The sequence below is a fragment of the Astatotilapia calliptera genome, chromosome 7, assembly GCF_964374335.1.
Source record: "Astatotilapia calliptera chromosome 7, fAstCal68.1, whole genome shotgun sequence".
Taxonomy (NCBI): domain Eukaryota; kingdom Metazoa; phylum Chordata; class Actinopteri; order Cichliformes; family Cichlidae; genus Astatotilapia; species Astatotilapia calliptera.
In genome coordinates this window covers 6,859,881-6,878,163 of record NC_137428.1, presented here as the reverse complement: position 1 = coordinate 6,878,163, position 18,283 = coordinate 6,859,881, and the positions used below count along the sequence as shown (strand labels likewise).

The 18,283-nt window shown below is 39.7% G+C and overlaps 1 protein-coding gene across 9 annotated transcripts in view; it reads left to right on the top strand.

Annotated features, from left to right (window-relative positions):
- Positions 1-18,283, top strand: part of camk2b2 (calcium/calmodulin-dependent protein kinase (CaM kinase) II beta 2) — a 67,082-nt gene that overhangs the window by 29,364 nt on the left and 19,435 nt on the right. For 4 of the 9 annotated variants that reach the window (XM_080303396.1, XM_080303400.1, XM_080303398.1 and 1 more), the window contains exons 7-14: positions 1,655-1,757; positions 4,966-5,049; positions 5,133-5,227; positions 5,328-5,450; positions 6,971-7,054; positions 8,875-8,917; positions 12,771-12,842; positions 13,990-14,027. In XM_080303396.1, coding sequence (XP_080159522.1) covers positions 1,655-1,757; positions 4,966-5,049; positions 5,133-5,227; positions 5,328-5,450; positions 6,971-7,054; positions 8,875-8,917; positions 12,771-12,842; positions 13,990-14,027 — 642 coding nt within the window. The remainder of the gene's footprint in view (positions 1-1,654; positions 1,758-4,965; positions 5,050-5,132; positions 5,228-5,327; positions 5,451-6,970; positions 7,055-8,874; positions 8,918-12,770; positions 12,843-13,989; positions 14,028-18,283) is intronic. The other 5 variants (XM_080303397.1, XM_080303399.1, XM_026172809.2 and 2 more) reach the window with 3 other exon arrangements.

Below are 18,283 nucleotides of genomic sequence, written 5' to 3'. Positions count from 1 at the left end.
GATTGCTGCTTCTGTGACACAGATCTGTCACTCTTAGCATAAACTAGTCAGACAGCAAAGAGCTGTCATTCCTGTGTAGTTATTTGTCACATTTGCTTTTTACATCAGCGTCTGAGCAGCAAAGACACGACTATTGCAGACAGACAAGATGTGTTTGGTCGTCCTCAAGTAAACAAAGGCAAAAAAGGCTTATACACATTTTCCAGTCCCATCTGTGTGTCTCAACCTCAAAATGAGAGAGTACATTTTATTTGCTGGAAAATGTATGACTGTATCTCTGAATATGTCTGTAGCCATAACTATTTTTAGCGTTCTGATCTGAGTATAACTGGTCTGCCCCATTCTCCTGTTTTCCCTTTAAAGTTATGTATAGGAAAAGAAGTAAGAGAAGAAACTTGTTCCCAATGCCCCATTTTCCACAACCAGTTGACTACCCCCCCTCCCCCCAAATGCATTTATTGATTTTCTAAATGTTTGCATATACACACACAGCTGAGCATGATATCAGCAGAAGCAGGACACTACCTCAGGCCAACAGGACTCAAGTTGCGGACAGTGCAAAGGTGCCCCGAAGACTATCCAACATATAGTAGCAGGGTGCAAGATGCAAGCTTGGACAGAGTACACCGAGCGGCGCAACCAAGTAGCTCTATAGAAACATCTGCGCCACATGTGGACTAGAACTCCCCAAGTCACTAAAGGAGACACCATCAAAGATGGTTGAGAACAAATGGGGCTAAATTCTTGTGGGAGTTAGGAAGCTGCTGTCCAAGCAACCAGTCATAGTGGTGATTGACAGGGAACAGAGGACTGCAGTTGTGATAGATGTGTCAATCCCAGCAAATAGCAACATTATGAAAAAGTTCTGTATGAATGCCTCACACATGCTTATGCTGCATAGTCATAAACATCATCATCATCAGTCATCAGGTGCTCTGCTAGGATAATAAGCTGGCCAAAATATGAAATATAAGCCACTGACATCAAGACAAGAAAGCTCCTTACCATACGTGGAGGGTTCCATCCCAAGCCTAGTGCCACTGTACACTGAGGGGGAGGAAAGAGACTGATTAGTCAGTGTCAGAAGTACTATCCAAGATGAAACAACAAAGATCCATCAGTACATCAGGAAGATGTAGCAATGATGTAGCACTGAGCATGTGCTTAGGGAATACCCCAGGCAGCAGAAACTCAAGAAACAGGAAAAAAAGAACAGGGACCATCTTGGAAGGACTGGTCCTTCCAGTTGCTAAAAAATAAAATGTCACAGAAAGACTACTGCCATAAAATAAAATAAAATAAAATAAAATAAAATATCAGCCACAAAGAAACCAAATTAAAGCGCAATTTTTTTTTAAAAACTTAAGCTTGTTGAATGTGATACTAAACTTTTATCTGGCTCAACTCTGCAAGATTACTGTTGAGATCTTTGCATAGTGATTATAGTACTTGTTGCGAGTGTGTAAGATAGGTTAGATGGAGTTACAAATGACTTAACATGAAATAAAAACATCCCTAGATTTTGCCACCCCTTCTGAAGTAATTTAAGAAAAGCCTTTCAGTAACAATGTCGTAACAACCTTGAGAAATAAATTAATAAGGTCATAAAATGTAACACTAACATGACACGACTGTGCTTGTGTTACACCTTCAGCCAGAAAACCTGCTGCTGGCCAGCAAATGTAAGAACGCAGCAGTCAAGTTGGCTGATTTTGGACTGGCCATTGAAGTACAAGGAGACCAACAGGCTTGGTTTGGTAAGACACACACACACACACACACACACACACACACACACACACACACACACACACACACACACACACACACACACACACAGAAGTGTGCATGTGTCTGTAGGTGTTATTAAAAATAACACAATTAGAAAAGCATCTCCATTAATTTCAAAACATATGTACAATTAGAAAGAATGCTACAGACAAAGTTTCATGCTCAAAAAATTAAGGAGGCATTTAGGAGACAAAGATGATCTAATTCTAAATAAGAGATTATCTAAAAGATAAGACAACCCCCAAAACACAAAGGGTTATACAAGTTGAAGCCACAGATATTTGTCCTTCTTTGGGTTTTCTCATTGTTTTTTCAACACTTTTGACTAAGGTCAGTCTCAATAAAGGGAGTGCAGAATTATTAAGCAAGTGTATTTTTGAGGAATAATTTTATTATTGAACAACAACCATGTTCTCAATGAACCCAAAAAACTCATTAATATCAAAGCTGAATGTTTTTGGAAGTAGTTTTTAGTTTTAGCTATTTTAGGGGGATATCTGTGTGTGCAGGTGACTATTACTGTGCATAATTATTAGGCAACTTAACAAAAAACAAATATATACCCATTTCAATTATTTATTTTCACCAGTGAAACCAATATAACATCTCCACATTCACAAATATACATTTCTGACATTCAAAAACAAAACAAAAACAAATCAGCGACCAATATAGCCACCTTTCTTTGCAAGGACACTCAAAAGCCTGCCATCCATGGATTCTGTCAGTGTTCTGATCTGTTCACCATCAACATTGCGTGCAGCAGCAACCACAGCCTCCCAGACACTGTTCAGAGAGGTGTACTGTTTTCCCTCCTTGTAAATCTCACATTTGATGATGGACCACAGGTTCTCAATGGGGTTCAGATCAGGTGAACAAGGAGGCCATGTCATTAGTTTTTCTTCTTTTATACCCTTTCTTGCCAGCCACGCTGTGGAGTACTTGGACGCGTGTGATGGAGCATTGTCCTGCATGAAAATCATGTTTTTCTTGAAGGATGCAGACTTCTTCCTGTACCACTGCTTGAAGAAGGTGTCTTCCAGAAACTGGCAGTAGGACTGGGAGTTGAGCTTGACTCCATCCTCAACCCGAAAAGGCCCCACAAGCTCATCTTTGATGATACCAGCCCAAACCAGTACTCCACCTCCACCTTGCTGGCGTCTGAGTCGGACTGGAGCTCTCTGCCCTTTACCAATCCAGCCACGGGCCCATCCATCTGGCCCATCAAGACTCACTCTCATTTCATCAGTCCATAAAACCTTAGAAAAACCAGTCTTGAGATATTTCTTGGCCCAGTCTTGACGTTTCAGCTTGTGTGTCTTGTTCAGTGGTGGTCGTCTTTCAGCCTTTCTTACCTTGGCCATGTCTCTGAGTATTGCACACCTTGTGCTTTTGGGCACTCCAGTGATGTTGCAGCTCTGAAATATGGCCAAACTGGTGGCAAGTGGCATCTTGGCAGCTGCACGCTTGACTTTTCTCAGTTCATGGGCAGTTATTTTGCGCCTTGGTTTTTCCACACGCTTCTTGCGACCCTGTTGACTATTTTGAATGAAACGCTTGATTGTTCGATGATCACGCTTCAGAAGCTTTGCAATTTTGAGACTGCTGCATCCCTCTGCAAGATATCTCACTATTTTTGACTTTTCTTAGCCTGTCAAGTCCTTCTTTTGACCCATTTTGCCAAAGGAAAGGATGTTGCCTAATAATTATGCACACCTGATATAGGGTGTTGATGTCATTAAACCACACCCCTTCTCATTACAGAGATGCACATCACCTAATATGTTTAATTGGTAGTAGGCTTTCGAGCCTATACAGCTTGGAGTAAGACAACATGCATGAACAGGATGGACAAAATACTCATTTGCCTAATAATTCTGCACTCCCTGTACTGATGCAACACTTGGACCCTACAGAGGTTGTACATGTAGTCGAACTCCTTCAGGATGGCACATCAATACATGCCATTGACAGAACGTTTGCTGTGTCTCCCATTCCAGTGGTAAGTGCATGGAGGAAATTCCAGAATTTCCAAGCAGTTACTCTAGGAAAGCTGGACAGGACCATAGAAGGTCCTTAAGTGGCATGCGTGTCCTTTGTGCTGGAAGAAACAGTATGGCCACTGCCAGAACCCTACAAAATGATCTCAAGCAAGCCACTGGTGTGAATGTCTCTGACCAAATAATCAGAAACAGACTTGTATTATTGTAGGATCTTTACCTTTTAATATAAAAACGGCTTGAGGCAGCTGTTTTGTTTTTGTTTTTTTTAATTTGGCGCTATATAATATAATAATTTGATTTGAGGGTGACCTGAGGTGTCAGCATCCTCTAGTGAGCCCTATGATCACTGCCCAGTATTGTGGAGCCCAAATGGCATTCATCATAGAATATCCAAATTGGCAAGTTCACCACTGCCACCCTACGCTTTTCAGAGATGAGAGCAGATTCATCTTGAGCACATGACAGACGTGAAAGAAGCTATGGAGAATGTTATGCTGCCTGTAAGATCATTTAGCATGGCTGTTGTGTTGGTGTGTCAATTATGGTGTGGAAAAACATATCCATGGAGCGATACACAGTCCACTATAAGCTACGCGACACTGACTGCCAGAAGATATTGGGATCCTTCAACCAATTGGCAGATCCTGTGCTGGTGCAGTGGGTCCTTGATTCCTCCTGATGAACAATAATGTCCAGCCTCCTGTTGACAGAGTATGCATGCAGTTCCTGTAGTACAAAGGAATTGATACCACTTGACTGGCCGTAACTTGGAGTTCAGCCCAGGGATAACGTTTCCCCTGACGTTCTGATTGGTAGACAACCCATTTGAACCACAGCTGCTCCACCACCTTTTAAAGGTATCACAAAAGACAAATCAAACTATAAAAGTTAAGCACCAAAATAAGAGGTTATCTAAAGCATAGGAGCAGAACCTTTTAACCCTCTCAGGCTCAAATTAAACTTTTTGTTGCTAATGCACAACCAAGTCCTGCAGTGGTACTTCTGAGTAAAAAAAACCTCATAAAATATGTATGTGGGGTAATCAGGTTGTTAGTTTTTAACTGTTGCAAATCTGCAACGCCTGCCTTGAGAGGGTTAAAATGCATTCTTTTCTGTACTTTCGCCAAGAAACAGGGCCTTCATTTGTGTTGCTTTTTGTTTTCGTGTGTAGGCTTTGCGGGTACTCCCGGCTACTTGTCTCCAGAAGTGCTGAGGAAAGAAGCATATGGTAAACCTGTAGACATCTGGGCATGTGGTAGGTGTTTTTTTTTCTATTTTCAGCACCACCTCTGCCAATTTTGTTCTTGGCACTCAAACAATGGCTGTTTATGTGTGTAGGTGTGATCCTCTACATCCTTTTGGTTGGGTACCCTCCGTTCTGGGACGAGGACCAACACAAACTCTACCAACAGATCAAAGCTGGAGCATATGATGTTAGTCAGCTTCTCATCTCTGTTTCTCTTTAAGTTAAATAAGATGTGGTACATATTTTTATTGTATATGTGGGCATGCTTAGGTGTGCGTTTGGTTTAGTTTCCCTCCCCAGAGTGGGACACAGTGACTCCCGAGGCTAAAAATCTGATCAACCAGATGCTTACTATTAATCCAGCCAAGAGAATCACTGCCCAGGAGGCTCTGAAGCACCCATGGGTCTGTGTAAGTAGCATATACACATCCAGCATCCTATTAAAACTGACAGGAAACAATATTTCACAGCTCCTGATTTGACTATCAAGCAATTTGTAATTTGCAAATCCTCTCTCAGCAACTATGAGAACATGTGCTTAAAACTGCCAAATATGACATGTGCAAATATGTGCTGACATGTCAGCTTATCTTGAATATGGTTTTTTCCATAGACAGGCAAAAGTTCAACCTATTAACCTTCAGCAACCAAGAACTGAGTTCCACATGATAAGTTAAATTCCTGCAGAAATCTCTAGACTCTCCAAAGAAGTCTAGAAAATTACAATTGTGTTTAAAATAGAGTAAATTGACATCTTAAACAGTGTGTTAGTGTGTATAATAAAAATACATTGAAATGTTCAATTTGTTTGGCAATAAATCACAGCTTGATGCTCTGTAAATAAATGCCATCTTACAAGGGCCTTTGATTAATGTAACAATTCAAGAGACTCTGGATTCTGAACTAAAAACACAAGCTTGAGCCCAATGGAACAGTTTTCTTCCAGGAAAAGTACTTTTTGATAAACGCGTTTTTTGATACAAGATTCAGAAGGAAAATACAGTTAAATGAATTAAATGACTTGTTTTGACTGTAATAAAATAATCAGAAACACAGTTGCTATCTAAATGAGCTTTGGTGCTACCATGTTTTGTTGGTAATTTTTTGGGGTATAAAAATGTCAGTTTAATTCAATGAATTCAGTACTTTTCAGTTTAAAACTAGTTTATGTCAAATGTATTATTTGATCAATTTAATTATTTTACAAAGTTAATTTTTACTTCTGTTTTGTTTTTATGACAGATAATAATATGATTTTTATGCATTAGGATTTAATATATCTAATTAGAATGTACATTTCATACATAACCATTAGACTGAACACTAGTTACAGTCATACGTCCATCTGTAACACTTGTCTTTCATTGGAAAAGAAAAATATTCCTTTAGGCAATTGTATTCACTGGAGTTTTAAGTGAACTTTTGCCAGTTTATGCAATAAAACTTTGGCACAATATCTTTAAAAATATGATCATAGCAACAAGAAAAAAAAGTTACATTTACAGTATTTTCATTTTATAATTTGTAAAACAATATTTTTCTTGACTGTCTTCATCAGTTTAAGTCATAAACCCAGTACCTGTGATGTTTGCAGGAATGGTTAGTAAGAATGACTAATGTAAAATTTGAGAGAAATTGGCCCAAAAACCCAACAAAATCACTAGCTAAGTCAAAGATCTAAATCCTTAACATAACAACATATCATTATTTCTGTAAGGAAACAGAATGTATTGTGCGGATACTGTAAAGCCAAGTTGAATCTCTTTATCCTGAAGTTTTGCTGAAATTGTGTTACCTAAGGGGCCTCAGAATTAACACATTTCACCAATGCAGAATCTCACTGGCAGCTCCTGCCCACATAAACCTATCACTGTCACAGCTGCTCTTGTAACATTTTATTTTCAGCATCTCTTTCTCTGTCTCCCCACAGCAACGCTCAACGGTGGCCTCAATGATGCACAGACAGGAGACCGTCGAGTGCCTGAAGAAATTTAATGCCAGGAGGAAACTCAAGGTGTGAAAATATTTGATGGTTCAAAAAGAAGTTGTATCTCTGATTTCAGGAGAAAGGAGGAAACCCTTACTCTAGCTTAATGTCTACCAGTTTTGAACTGATTTCAGATTTTTTAAAAGGAGCTACAGTAGCTATAAAAACAATTTGCCCTTCCCTGCTGTAGTCTTCCTTTTTAAACACAGCTTAAGAAGTTTGTAGTGCAGTAAAATGATAAGGGAGGCATGGGGGATGCTTACTGTTATCACACAGACATTATGTAGGAGTAGGTAATGGATAATAGGTATTGATTTTTAAATAACTGGACATTAATAACTTGAGCTTATTATATAATAGTATACTATAGGATATTTGTTAATAGGCCGCTCAGTCTATTTCTCTTGGCAAAACTTAGGGTCAACAAAAAAAGGCAAATATGAAATTTAAACGTGAGCTCAGTGGTCAAACGCGACATATTATTTGGAAACTGTTGCGTGATATTTAGACTCAACATGTACCAGTATCTTTTCCTAAATGTTTCCAATATAGACAAAGGCAGTTCAATTCGGAGATATCATTAGAAACAATTGAACATGATTTATTGATATACAGAATACAATTATGTTATTTGGAGATTAGACTCTGATGAGTCACTGAATGACTTGGGTAAGGCGGAGATGTGGAGGGTGTGGGTTGCTAGAAGGCACCTGGAAGGGCAAATGATGGATGAGCAGTGAGATTTAAAGTACGCGGAGTGGAGGCTGCTTGGCCTGAAGACTAGATCACAAATGTCGCAATAAGCTTGACAGTGTGGGAGTGATGTAAGGCTTCGATTAGCCACCAAACACAATGCTATCCTTTTTGTCTTCCTTGGTGAACTTTATGTTTCTATCCACTAAGTTGAAGAGAGCAGTGAAGGATTGTAATTCTTGGATTTAGATTTTGACCCAGGTGTCATCAGTTTATGTGTACCAGTGGCTAGGTGCTGTCCTGGTGCTTTCCACTTCCTCCATGGAAAGGCTGGCTAAAATATGTGGTGGTAAAGCAGTCTAACAGTGTGCAAATCTGATCTGGGGTGAAGCTTGTTCTGTTTTCCAAGGAGCTGTCTTGTTGTAGTTGTTTTCTGAGAGTTTCCACTGCCTCAATTGTAGGTATGCAAGTGAAGAGAGAGACCGCAATAAAAGACACTATGGTTTCATCTGGATCAAGTTTTTGGTCCTTGTTGGTGAAGTCAGTGGAGTTTTCGATGTGATTGGGGGTGTTCCAACAACGGGTGCTAGCATGGTGGATAGGTGTTTGGAAATGTTGTAGGTGGCTGAGTTTATACTGATAACACTGGGTCTGAGTGAGACCCCTTCTTTGTGGATCTTTGGAACTCTTTAAATACAGGGTATAACTTCCCCTCGGTGTAGCCGATGGTAAGTAGGACAGTCAATAACTTCATCCTTTTCCAGTTCTTGTAAGCAACTCATGACGTTCTTTTTGTATTTGCTTGTGGGGTCTCGTTTTAAGGCTTCATAGGTATTGGTATAGTGTCAGCGTACTAATTTTCGTGTGATAATCCATTGTGTTTTGAACAACAGTGCACCTGCCCTTGTAGCCTGGTAACATGGTGATGTTATGGTCTTTGCTCAGAGATTTTCTTCTTTTCTTGTATTGTGAGGTTAGACAGGGGAACATTTGCACTGGAGAGTGTGAAACCTTCATCCTGATTTGCTCTGCTTCTGTTTGTGTTAATTTATTAATCCTTAACATACAGGTTAAAAGTTAATTCACGACACCAGCATATTAAATAGGTTTCAGGGTGGATTCTTATCATGCTTTTCTGTGTTCTTCCTCATCAGGGTGCCATTCTTACTACCATGCTTGTCTCCAGGAACTTCTCTGGTGAGTGTTGCTCTTTAAAAAGACAGAGGTGATGAGGAGAGGTGACAAAAATTTACATCTACACACACACAGACACACACAAAACACACATTAACACATAACAGGCTCATGGGAGATGCTATGGTAGAGATTTGTCTTATTTAAAAGCTCACCCAACATAGCTGTACTTATATTGTGTCAGTGTCACATATAACTAAATCTTGTTTATTTGTCACTTTGTTCTTTTATGATAAATGACAAAAGCTAAGTCACTGAAATCCATAAAGAGGCTAATAGTAGTGTTAAGAAAATGAAATGAACACTGACTGGCCTGACCCGATTTGCTTGACTAGCAAATCTAGAGAAAGCCAAATATTTTTTGCAACATGTTTTGTATTTGTTGTGTATCAGATTTCCATTAAAATGAAAGGATTACTGGCTAAAAACTATAATTCTTTTTTTTAACCAATCACATTTTGACTTACAGTTGGTAGGACTAGAACCATTTAACAAATTTAACATCGTAAGCCCTCCTGTATATTAAAAAAAACTATAAAACTAAGAACAACTGATATACCAATATTTATTTTTACATTTTCCCCAAACATACAAAATTAGAACTCTTAACACAATAGTTTATTTCTAGTGCTACAAAGTGCATTTTCTGGAGCTCATCAAATTGCAAGCAAATTAATTACAAACAGTGTTCATCAACCTGCACAAGTAGGTCGATGAATCCTGTTGAATACTTTCAACACCTGAAAAAAAGTCTCAGCAGTGAACTTTGGTGTTTTTGTATTTTTCTTGCTTTCTATCAGGTAACATTTTTTTAGCTTTAGTTCTAATGAACAGACAGCAACCTAAGGTAAGGTAAAAATGATTTATTTCAAATCAGACTATATAAAAACATGGTGGAGGTAATGTGGACATGCTTTAAACACCTATTCTTCCCACCCCTTAATCTGTGGCTGTAAATACTTTCCTGATGACTCTATGGTATCAATAGCTACAGCCACCCCACAATAGCAGTGGGGTGGCTGTAGCTCAGGAGGTAGAGCAGGTCACCTACTGATCGGAAGGTTGGAGGTGCGATCCCAGGCTCCTCCAGTCTGCATGCCAAGTATCCTTGGGCAAGATACTAACCCCAAGATGCATCCATCGGAGTATGAATGTGTGTGAGTGTAGTTAGAAAGCCCTCAGTATAGAGGTAGTGCTAGTGAGAATGGGTGTGACTGGGTGAATGTGGCGTGTTGTATAGAGCGCTTTGAGTACTCCGGGAGAGTAGAAAAGCGCTATATAAGAATCAGTCTTTTTAGCTACATTTAAATCTTATTGAATTCACTACAATGCTTATTTTCTTAATTATATCACCATTAGAGTTAAAAAGAAGGATAAAACAGTTTTTTTTACCATGCAATTGACAAGTGACTAGTCTGTGAGCAAGCAGTGTCCTTCTGTTTCTCTGTCAGATAACCGTATTGAATGTCACATCCAGTTGCATAAGACCAAGATAGCTCAGCTTGAGGCTTTGCAGTAGCACTTCACTAACCAATGGGTAATGTCACAATGTCATGGTTCATCTGGCATGACAACATCATATGGGTTTGTAGACTCTTTGAGTTATATTTGTACCAGTTATCCCTATAGTGTTGTGGACTGGCTCTTCATTTAAAGGATCAAAGCTTCTGATTCCAAAGGATATTGACCAACATGTAATGCCAGACTACCGAGCCGGAGTTGAGAAAATTCACCTGGTTCTAACTGATAACCTCTGGATGTCGATCCTGCTATCTACTGATGAAATACTTTGAGTAGCCCTGCAGGTCAATTATGAGATTCTGCCTGTTAACAGCAGCTCTTCACTATGGTCCATGCACATGGCAAATTTAACCAGGTTATTCTTTAGTGGCCAGGAAAAGAACTGGCAAAAGTTTAATCAAATAGTAACAGTCACTTGATGAATTCACCAGACTTTTATCCTAATTTAACTAACCTATTCTATGCTAATGCTGATTTCTTGTACAAGTGTTGAGAGGAATGAGAGTAAGGAGAAGGGGTATGCACTGATCAGGAAAGAGATCCGCTCTATCCTGTGCCCAGTAAAGTTCAAATGGGGAAGCTGTGACTCAGTGCAAAGGCCTCCATCTCATTTGAGACTATAATCCAACATGACAAAAATGAGTAGAAAAAAAAGAGCCAAAAATTTGAATTCCGGTTCCTAAGTTCACAATGGTTGGGCAACGGTTATCTTCTGGTGCTTCCTGTTGACATTTCCAAAGTCCTTTCCTGGGGCACCAGATACTCAAAACAAGAATCACTAGTAGAATAAGCTGTTTACATACAGTTCTTATGAAATGGGGAGACATAATTATTTTTATAATAGCCTGCAAATATGTTCATTTATCTTGTAAAGTTGGACATTATAACATGGAAGTCTGTGGGGATTGGCTCACTTTTGAAGTCAGCCTCAAGTGGCCATATGAAGCAATGCAATTTCTCCAGTCTGTAGACAGATTCGTGGCTGGCATAAGTACCATAACATCCTGCAGTAACACAACATCCCCTCTTGTTTATGGATAGAACGAACATCATTTTTTTCAGTAGCACCATGAGCACCATGAGTAAAGTCACACCAAGACGCCCCGTGGGAGCTGTGTGAACAATAACAAGGATAATGGAGGGCTGTATCAGATGATCTGACTTCCACAATGCCTGACCGACAGTCAAGTGAGATTATGATAAATTAGAGCACAGATTGAAGGAAAAACAGCCAACAAGTGATCAGCAATTGGGAATTTCTTCAAGGTTGTTGCTTAAACTCAGGGGATGATCTCATGAAGCTAGTTGAAGACTGAAGAATATTCAAAGCTGTTCTTGAAACAGATTTGGCATTAAAATACAATATCACCCATATATAAAGTCGTTTTGGTTATGCTTTCTTTCTACACAAACCCATACGTGTTATTTTTTAGTTTTGATCCATTCACATAGTAGTATTACAGTTTTTTCTGAATGCTTAAACCCTAACTGTGATTCCTGTAGCACAATCTCTAAAACTATTCAGACTTATAGCAAAACCACTCACTGAGTTTGCAAAACTAAAAGCACAAAAACTGCTTTGCACTCAGTTTGCAATTTTGTAACACACACTTTGCAAAACTGTAGGCACAATTCACTGCACAACACTCAATTACCAAATTTCCAACACACTCCTAGCAAAAGTATACACATGTATGGCTATCATTAACACTAATTTGCCAACTGTCTGGCAATTAGATAATTAGTTCACTTTGCAATCAGCCTAAGCACTATAATACAGGTAAGCTGTGTGTGCGGAGTACAATGGAGGGAGCAGAAAGAGTGAGAAGTAGAGGAGGCCGAGGAAGAGGACGTGGAGGTGAAGAAGTAGGATGAAGAGGACGACAAGGAGGAGCAAGAGGAAGATGAGGAGGGGGGAGAGGAAGATGAGGAGGGGGGAGAGGAAGGGTAGGAAGAGTAAGAAATAGAATTGCTGATGACATCAGAGCTACAATAGTGGACCATGTAATCAACCGTGGAATGACCCTGAGGGTAGCTGGCCAACGGGTCCAGCCTAACTCGAGCCGCTACACTGTAGCAAGTACCATAAGGACATCTTGAAATGAGAATCGGTTAGTACAGTCACTTCGCACAAAGATTTGTAGCACTGCCATATGCCAATGAGAAACACACCAATACCATTGATGTAAAAATACTGAAATTGTTACTTTACAGAATTGCTAGATGACCAGATGCTGGGGGAAGCCAGCCAATAGTTACAAAAAATGTGCTTAAGCAATCAGAAAAAACTGTAAAGTTTTGACTGGTACTGTTAATGATACTCTGTATTTTTCAGTGGGCCGTCAGACTACGGCCCCTGCTGCTGTCAGCGCTGTAGCAGGAACCACAGCTGGCATCGTGGAACAAGGTAAACACATCTCGCAAGCACATCTTTTAGCATTTTCTCCCTGCAGCTTTTAAAACTTTACATCCTTTCCCCTCATTGAGGCAGGAGCAGATGTGATTAAACGGAAATCTCCCAGGGTCACAACATCACACACTCCTTTAGCTCTATCCCTCAGCTTGTTTTAATCTCTCTTCCTAAATCTTTCTCTCCTCTTCCTCACCCTTATTGCTTCTTTAACTTTTTGCCAAGGTAAGCAATCTCATTTCTCATCTGAAGGGAAGAGTATTACAGACTTTTCTTTCCTTGTACAGACAAATAGCATGCACTGTGGTGTATAAGTGGGAGTTTAGTTATCACATTTTAAATGTGGAGTGCAGTAACTGTTCAGTGCTGCTTTTAGGTTGGGGATCACACATCCACTCAGAGCTCCAACATGATAAAAGATTAATGTCAGCAGAACTGGAGTGTTTTTAAGCTGTTTCTTCCTTTTTTTTATCAGCATTTAAGCAGCAAAACACATACTTTATTTTTTCCACATCATCCCAGACTAATTCCTGCCCATCAGTGAACTCTGTGAATTAATCCAGCCTACTCTTCAGATTAACAAACCCATTATCATATACCTGCATCTCTGTTCCTCTTCCCTCATGCTTTCGCTCCTAATCCCCCTTCTATCTATGCCTGTGCGTGCAACGGTGCGAGAGAGTGTATTTGGATTATACAGAGAATTAGTTTGACTTCTCCCCCCTCCCTCGTGTTTGATGCCCTCTGCTTATCTAATGCTTTGGGCAATGGATCAGGGTCAGGAAGTGCTAGCAGGATGGAGAATTCTTTTTAATATATGTGTGAGTTTTTGCACATTTTATTCATTTGCTTTTTAAGACGCAGGGAAAGAATTTTCCATTTTTTCAGAGGGAGGGGTAAATTCCTTTCCCCCCTCCTCCTAGTGGTAGTGGATGGGAGGATAGGCATTGTAACTCTTCACATTTATTTGTGCACTTTGACAAGCAGGTGATTTTTTTTCTTCTTTTAAGCCAGTGCCTGCATGCATGCATGAATGACCGCGGATGTGGATCTGCATTTGTGTGAGCAGATTACAAAGTCGTCATCTGAAGGTAAATAATGTGTACTCTACCATCTGAGGGTGTGTCGTTCTGCCTCTCTGCAGCAGCCAAGAGTCTCCTCAACAAGAAGGCTGATGTCAAGGTAAGCTAGGTCATCCTCTTCATTTTCATCTGCAGCATTTCCTCTTTATATTCATGGCTGTCCTTCCATACTTCTACTACTTTTATTAATCCGTAAATGTTTTGGTCAAAGGCAGATGCAAACTATTCGGGGTGATCTTTTTAAAGCACGATTGCGTTCACTTTAATTTTTTGGAAGATATTGTTTTTGGGTGTCTGTGATGGCTATATTGTTTTCTTTCCTAGGCTTTTCTATTATCCTTTCACATTATCCTTTTAATTTAATTAGAAATATTAAAACAGGGGAAGACATGTTTGGGAAGGTATCCAAAGTTGTTTTAAATTGGATTCCAAAAAACATGTCAGGAAACATATTAAAAAAGATGGAATTGGTGGAACATCCAACAACTTTTTTAGTTTAACTGACAATGGGCCAATATAATGATTAAACGTAAAAACACAAACACCCTACTGAGTGTCAGACCTTCAGAATGATCATAATGATGATGAGGGGTTCAACCATTTAAGAACAGGTTTCTCACAAAGAATTTGGTGACTGTATTATTACTATTCAAAAGCAAATGCAAGGAACAAGGCTGAAAACCCAGTATAAAATGGCTGTGATATTCACAACCTTAAATGACCCTGCATTAAGAATGCACTTTTGGCTATTGGAAAGTATGTGGAAATCTGAAAACCGTTGTCAGTAAATATAGTTCATTGCTGATAAAGCAAGTTAAAATTTTAATGTGCCAACAGTCAAAATGTAAAATTCTTTAAGAAAATTATGGTTAGCACATCCACTGTGCTAGAGCAGAGGGATGATCCAGCTTGTTTTAAGTTTAAAAGCCAGTATCTCTAATGTATAGGAGTGCATTAATACACATGACATAGATAAAGTGGATATCTGTGAAGGCACCATTCATTTTGAATGCATGAAGCACTCAGAATATAGACACAGTCACATGTAATGCACTTAAACACAGCTGTGGCTCAGCAGGTAGGTTGGGTTATTCGCAGTCATACGGTTGGTGGTTCACTATGCAGCTCCACCACTGTTAATGTTGAAGTGCACCTGGCAAGAACTCCACTTTGCCCCCAGTATCCATTGTGTGTGTGTGAATGGGTAAATGAGGCTTGTAGTAAACTGTGAGTGGTCAGTTTAGGTCACACTTCTGCACAGCGACCTCTGATGTTGTTCCTGGAATCTGCTGGAGCCAGTTTTGGGGTTGCAGTTCCTAGTGTTCATATTACCACTGGGACCACTTTGTAGTTTACTTTCCACGTCTGCTCCAGCTGTTCCTTCAGCCCCTGATATTCCTCTGTTTTCAGATACTCCTTCTTCCTCATGTTGCTGTCTTTTGTTCCTTGTCAGCTACCACTATGTGTTGTTGGTTGGCAAACAGGTGCTTTTCTGTCTGGAACCCAAAGTCCCACAAGATCTCAGTGCTGTTGTTTCCACCTTTGGTGGTGTCTCTCATTACGACGGGCAGACTGCTAGTCTGTATGTGGCACAGATGTTCCTGTACACTGTCCCAGCAACCTGGTTGTGCATCTGGTGCTTAGGGCCTGTTGCTGTACTGCCATGATCAGAGTGTCATATCAGCATGTGAGGCATGCAACGATGTGCACAGGACAACTGACTGTCAGGATAAAACAGAAAACAGATGGACCAGACACAGGAAGACAGAGAAAACAAACACTGAGATCAAACTGACTAAATACAGAGAATGAGTGAGAGAGCTAGAGTGCGGGACAGAGAGAGAGGGCAAGAGAAACATGGAGGCAAGACAGAGACAAAAACTTTACATTTGCAACCAGATACAACTGACTACACACAGGGGGTGCTGGGGAGGACACACAGAGGACACATAAACTAAGGCAAACAGAGCACGCAAGGGAACAAAATTCAATGAACTAAGGACTAGTACCAGGGCACGCAAACTGAATACAAGAATTGCATAATTCCCTAAAGAATGAACAAGACCAAACCAAGACAAACTCAAACTCCTTTAAACTGGCCTTTTCTAGTCACTGGTAGGATGTCTTGATATCATCTACTTCTTTTATTTGTCGATGGTACTTTCCATGCAGCGGCTTGGTCATCCATGACAGCTCCTCCTCCTGTACCTCCTCATACTTTTGATAAATGCTGGATACACTCAGTTATTCAACCAAATAGATCTGATTTTATTTAAGTAGGGTGAAATTTGTAGTGTAATTACCCTATAATGTGTCTCACACAGCTCATAGTTTAACTTTATTTATTTATTTATTTATTTTTCTTTGTTTGTTTGTACCAAAATAACAGAGGATAATGTCTTGTTAAATTAAATGCTTTGTCGATATAAAATATCAGCAGATATTATCTCCTCCTTACAAAAAGTACAAGTCCAGACAAAAAAACTCAAACTCTGGGTCACCTAGGAATCAGCTATGCCTTTGAATGATAATGGTAAATGGTCTGTATTTGTATAGCGCTTTACTAGTCCCTAAGGACCCCAAAGCGCTTTACACATCCAGTCATGCACCCATTCATACACTGGTGATGGCAAGCTACATTGTAGCCACAGCCACCCTGGGACGCACTGACAGGACACTGGTGCCACCGGGCCCTCTGACCACCACCAGTAGACAACGGGTGAAGTGTCTTGCCCAAGGACACAACGACCGAGACTATCCAAGCCGGGGCTCGAACCGGCAACCTTCCGATTACAAGGCGAACTCCCAACTCTTGAGCCACGATCGCCCGATGACTTAGAGAAACATGTATAATGTGCTTTCTTGTGAGATGTATCTCTATCACACAGAAAGAAAACTTGCTTAGATGATGGAGTAACTTTGTCAGTTTTTAAATTTCACACAACATCATAAAAATTTGGTATCAAAATCCACATTTTTTATTTAAGTGTCTGATAACTGGAATATATGTCTTGAATTTGTAACAAATGAATACATTTAAAAATAAGTACAACATTTAGCAGTTATGTTTTTGATTTCGATAGATCTCTGTGTCAACTGACTTGCATGTGCTTGGATGGGAAGCTTCCCCTGTCCAATGTGGCAGAGCAATTCTGTATTTATGTGTAGCAAAACATAATGATTTTCTTCATGCACAATGTATTTTAAAGATCTGTCACAAGTGCCTAAAACACTTGAATCGTACAGTGGTTCTGATTGGAAAAAAATCACTGCAATTTAATAGATCACTAACAAATAGGAAAGTGTTGCCACCGACAACGAAGCATCAGACAGAAGCCCTTCTTCTTCCATTCCTCCTGACCTGTTTCCTTATGTCACTCTTCATATCCTACATTTCTTCATTTTCCTTCAGCTTCTCTTCCCTTTTTCATCCTCCGCACAACCCCTCCTCTCCCTTCTTAGGGGTTTAGATTGGTAATCTCAGATTATTTCCCACCAGATGATTAATCTATCATTACACAACCACAGCTTGTCCTTTGCTGGACCATGATGTAAAATGTACATAAACAACCATGGAGCTATTTTAGCATTCTGGCATTGGCACAGGCACTATCTCTCATTATAACTTCCACATCTCCTCTTTGTTTCCAGCTTTTTTTTGTAAATATGCTTTTTTTAAAGCTTCACACGTAAGTGTCGTAACTAACCCTAATGACAAGATATTTACAGTATTTTAAGGTTGCATGTACTGTTCAGTATTATTTTTGGTAATTGTTTCTTATAACTTTGGAAAGAAATAAACAGTAAACTTCACAACAAGCAATTTTGTGAGTTGCTGGGCAAAAGACATCCCGACAATTACAATATCTTTAAATTAATGTATTTTAAGTGTTCCTTCTGCCTGATGTTGCTATCACTTGGTATAGCGATGTCTATCACTGTGTCCTTTTTCTGCTTAATATCTACTATTATTATAGCCGGTTGGTGAGCCATGAGCCATTGAATGATAAATGAGGAATTTTGTACAAAGCCCTTTCAGTGCTCAAGTAGAGTAGAAAGGTGCTCCATAAGAACCAATCCATTTACCTGTATATAAGTTTGTGTAAGCAATCTATTCAGGTTTAAGTTAAATGCACTGCATGCACTTTAAGTGCAAATGTGTTATTATTCTGAGCCTTGTCCTGTCCAGGTGGCTCTTCTGTGTTGTGCCATGCTTTTATGGAGTGGCTGTTTGGTTTCTCCAGTCTAGAGGTCTGAGCACTCTTCACTGCACTGCACAGCATATACTATGTTGTTTGTTCTGTTTGTCATTTTGTTTCTTCCTAGTTGGTGTTGTGACCTTCTTTTTTGTGCATC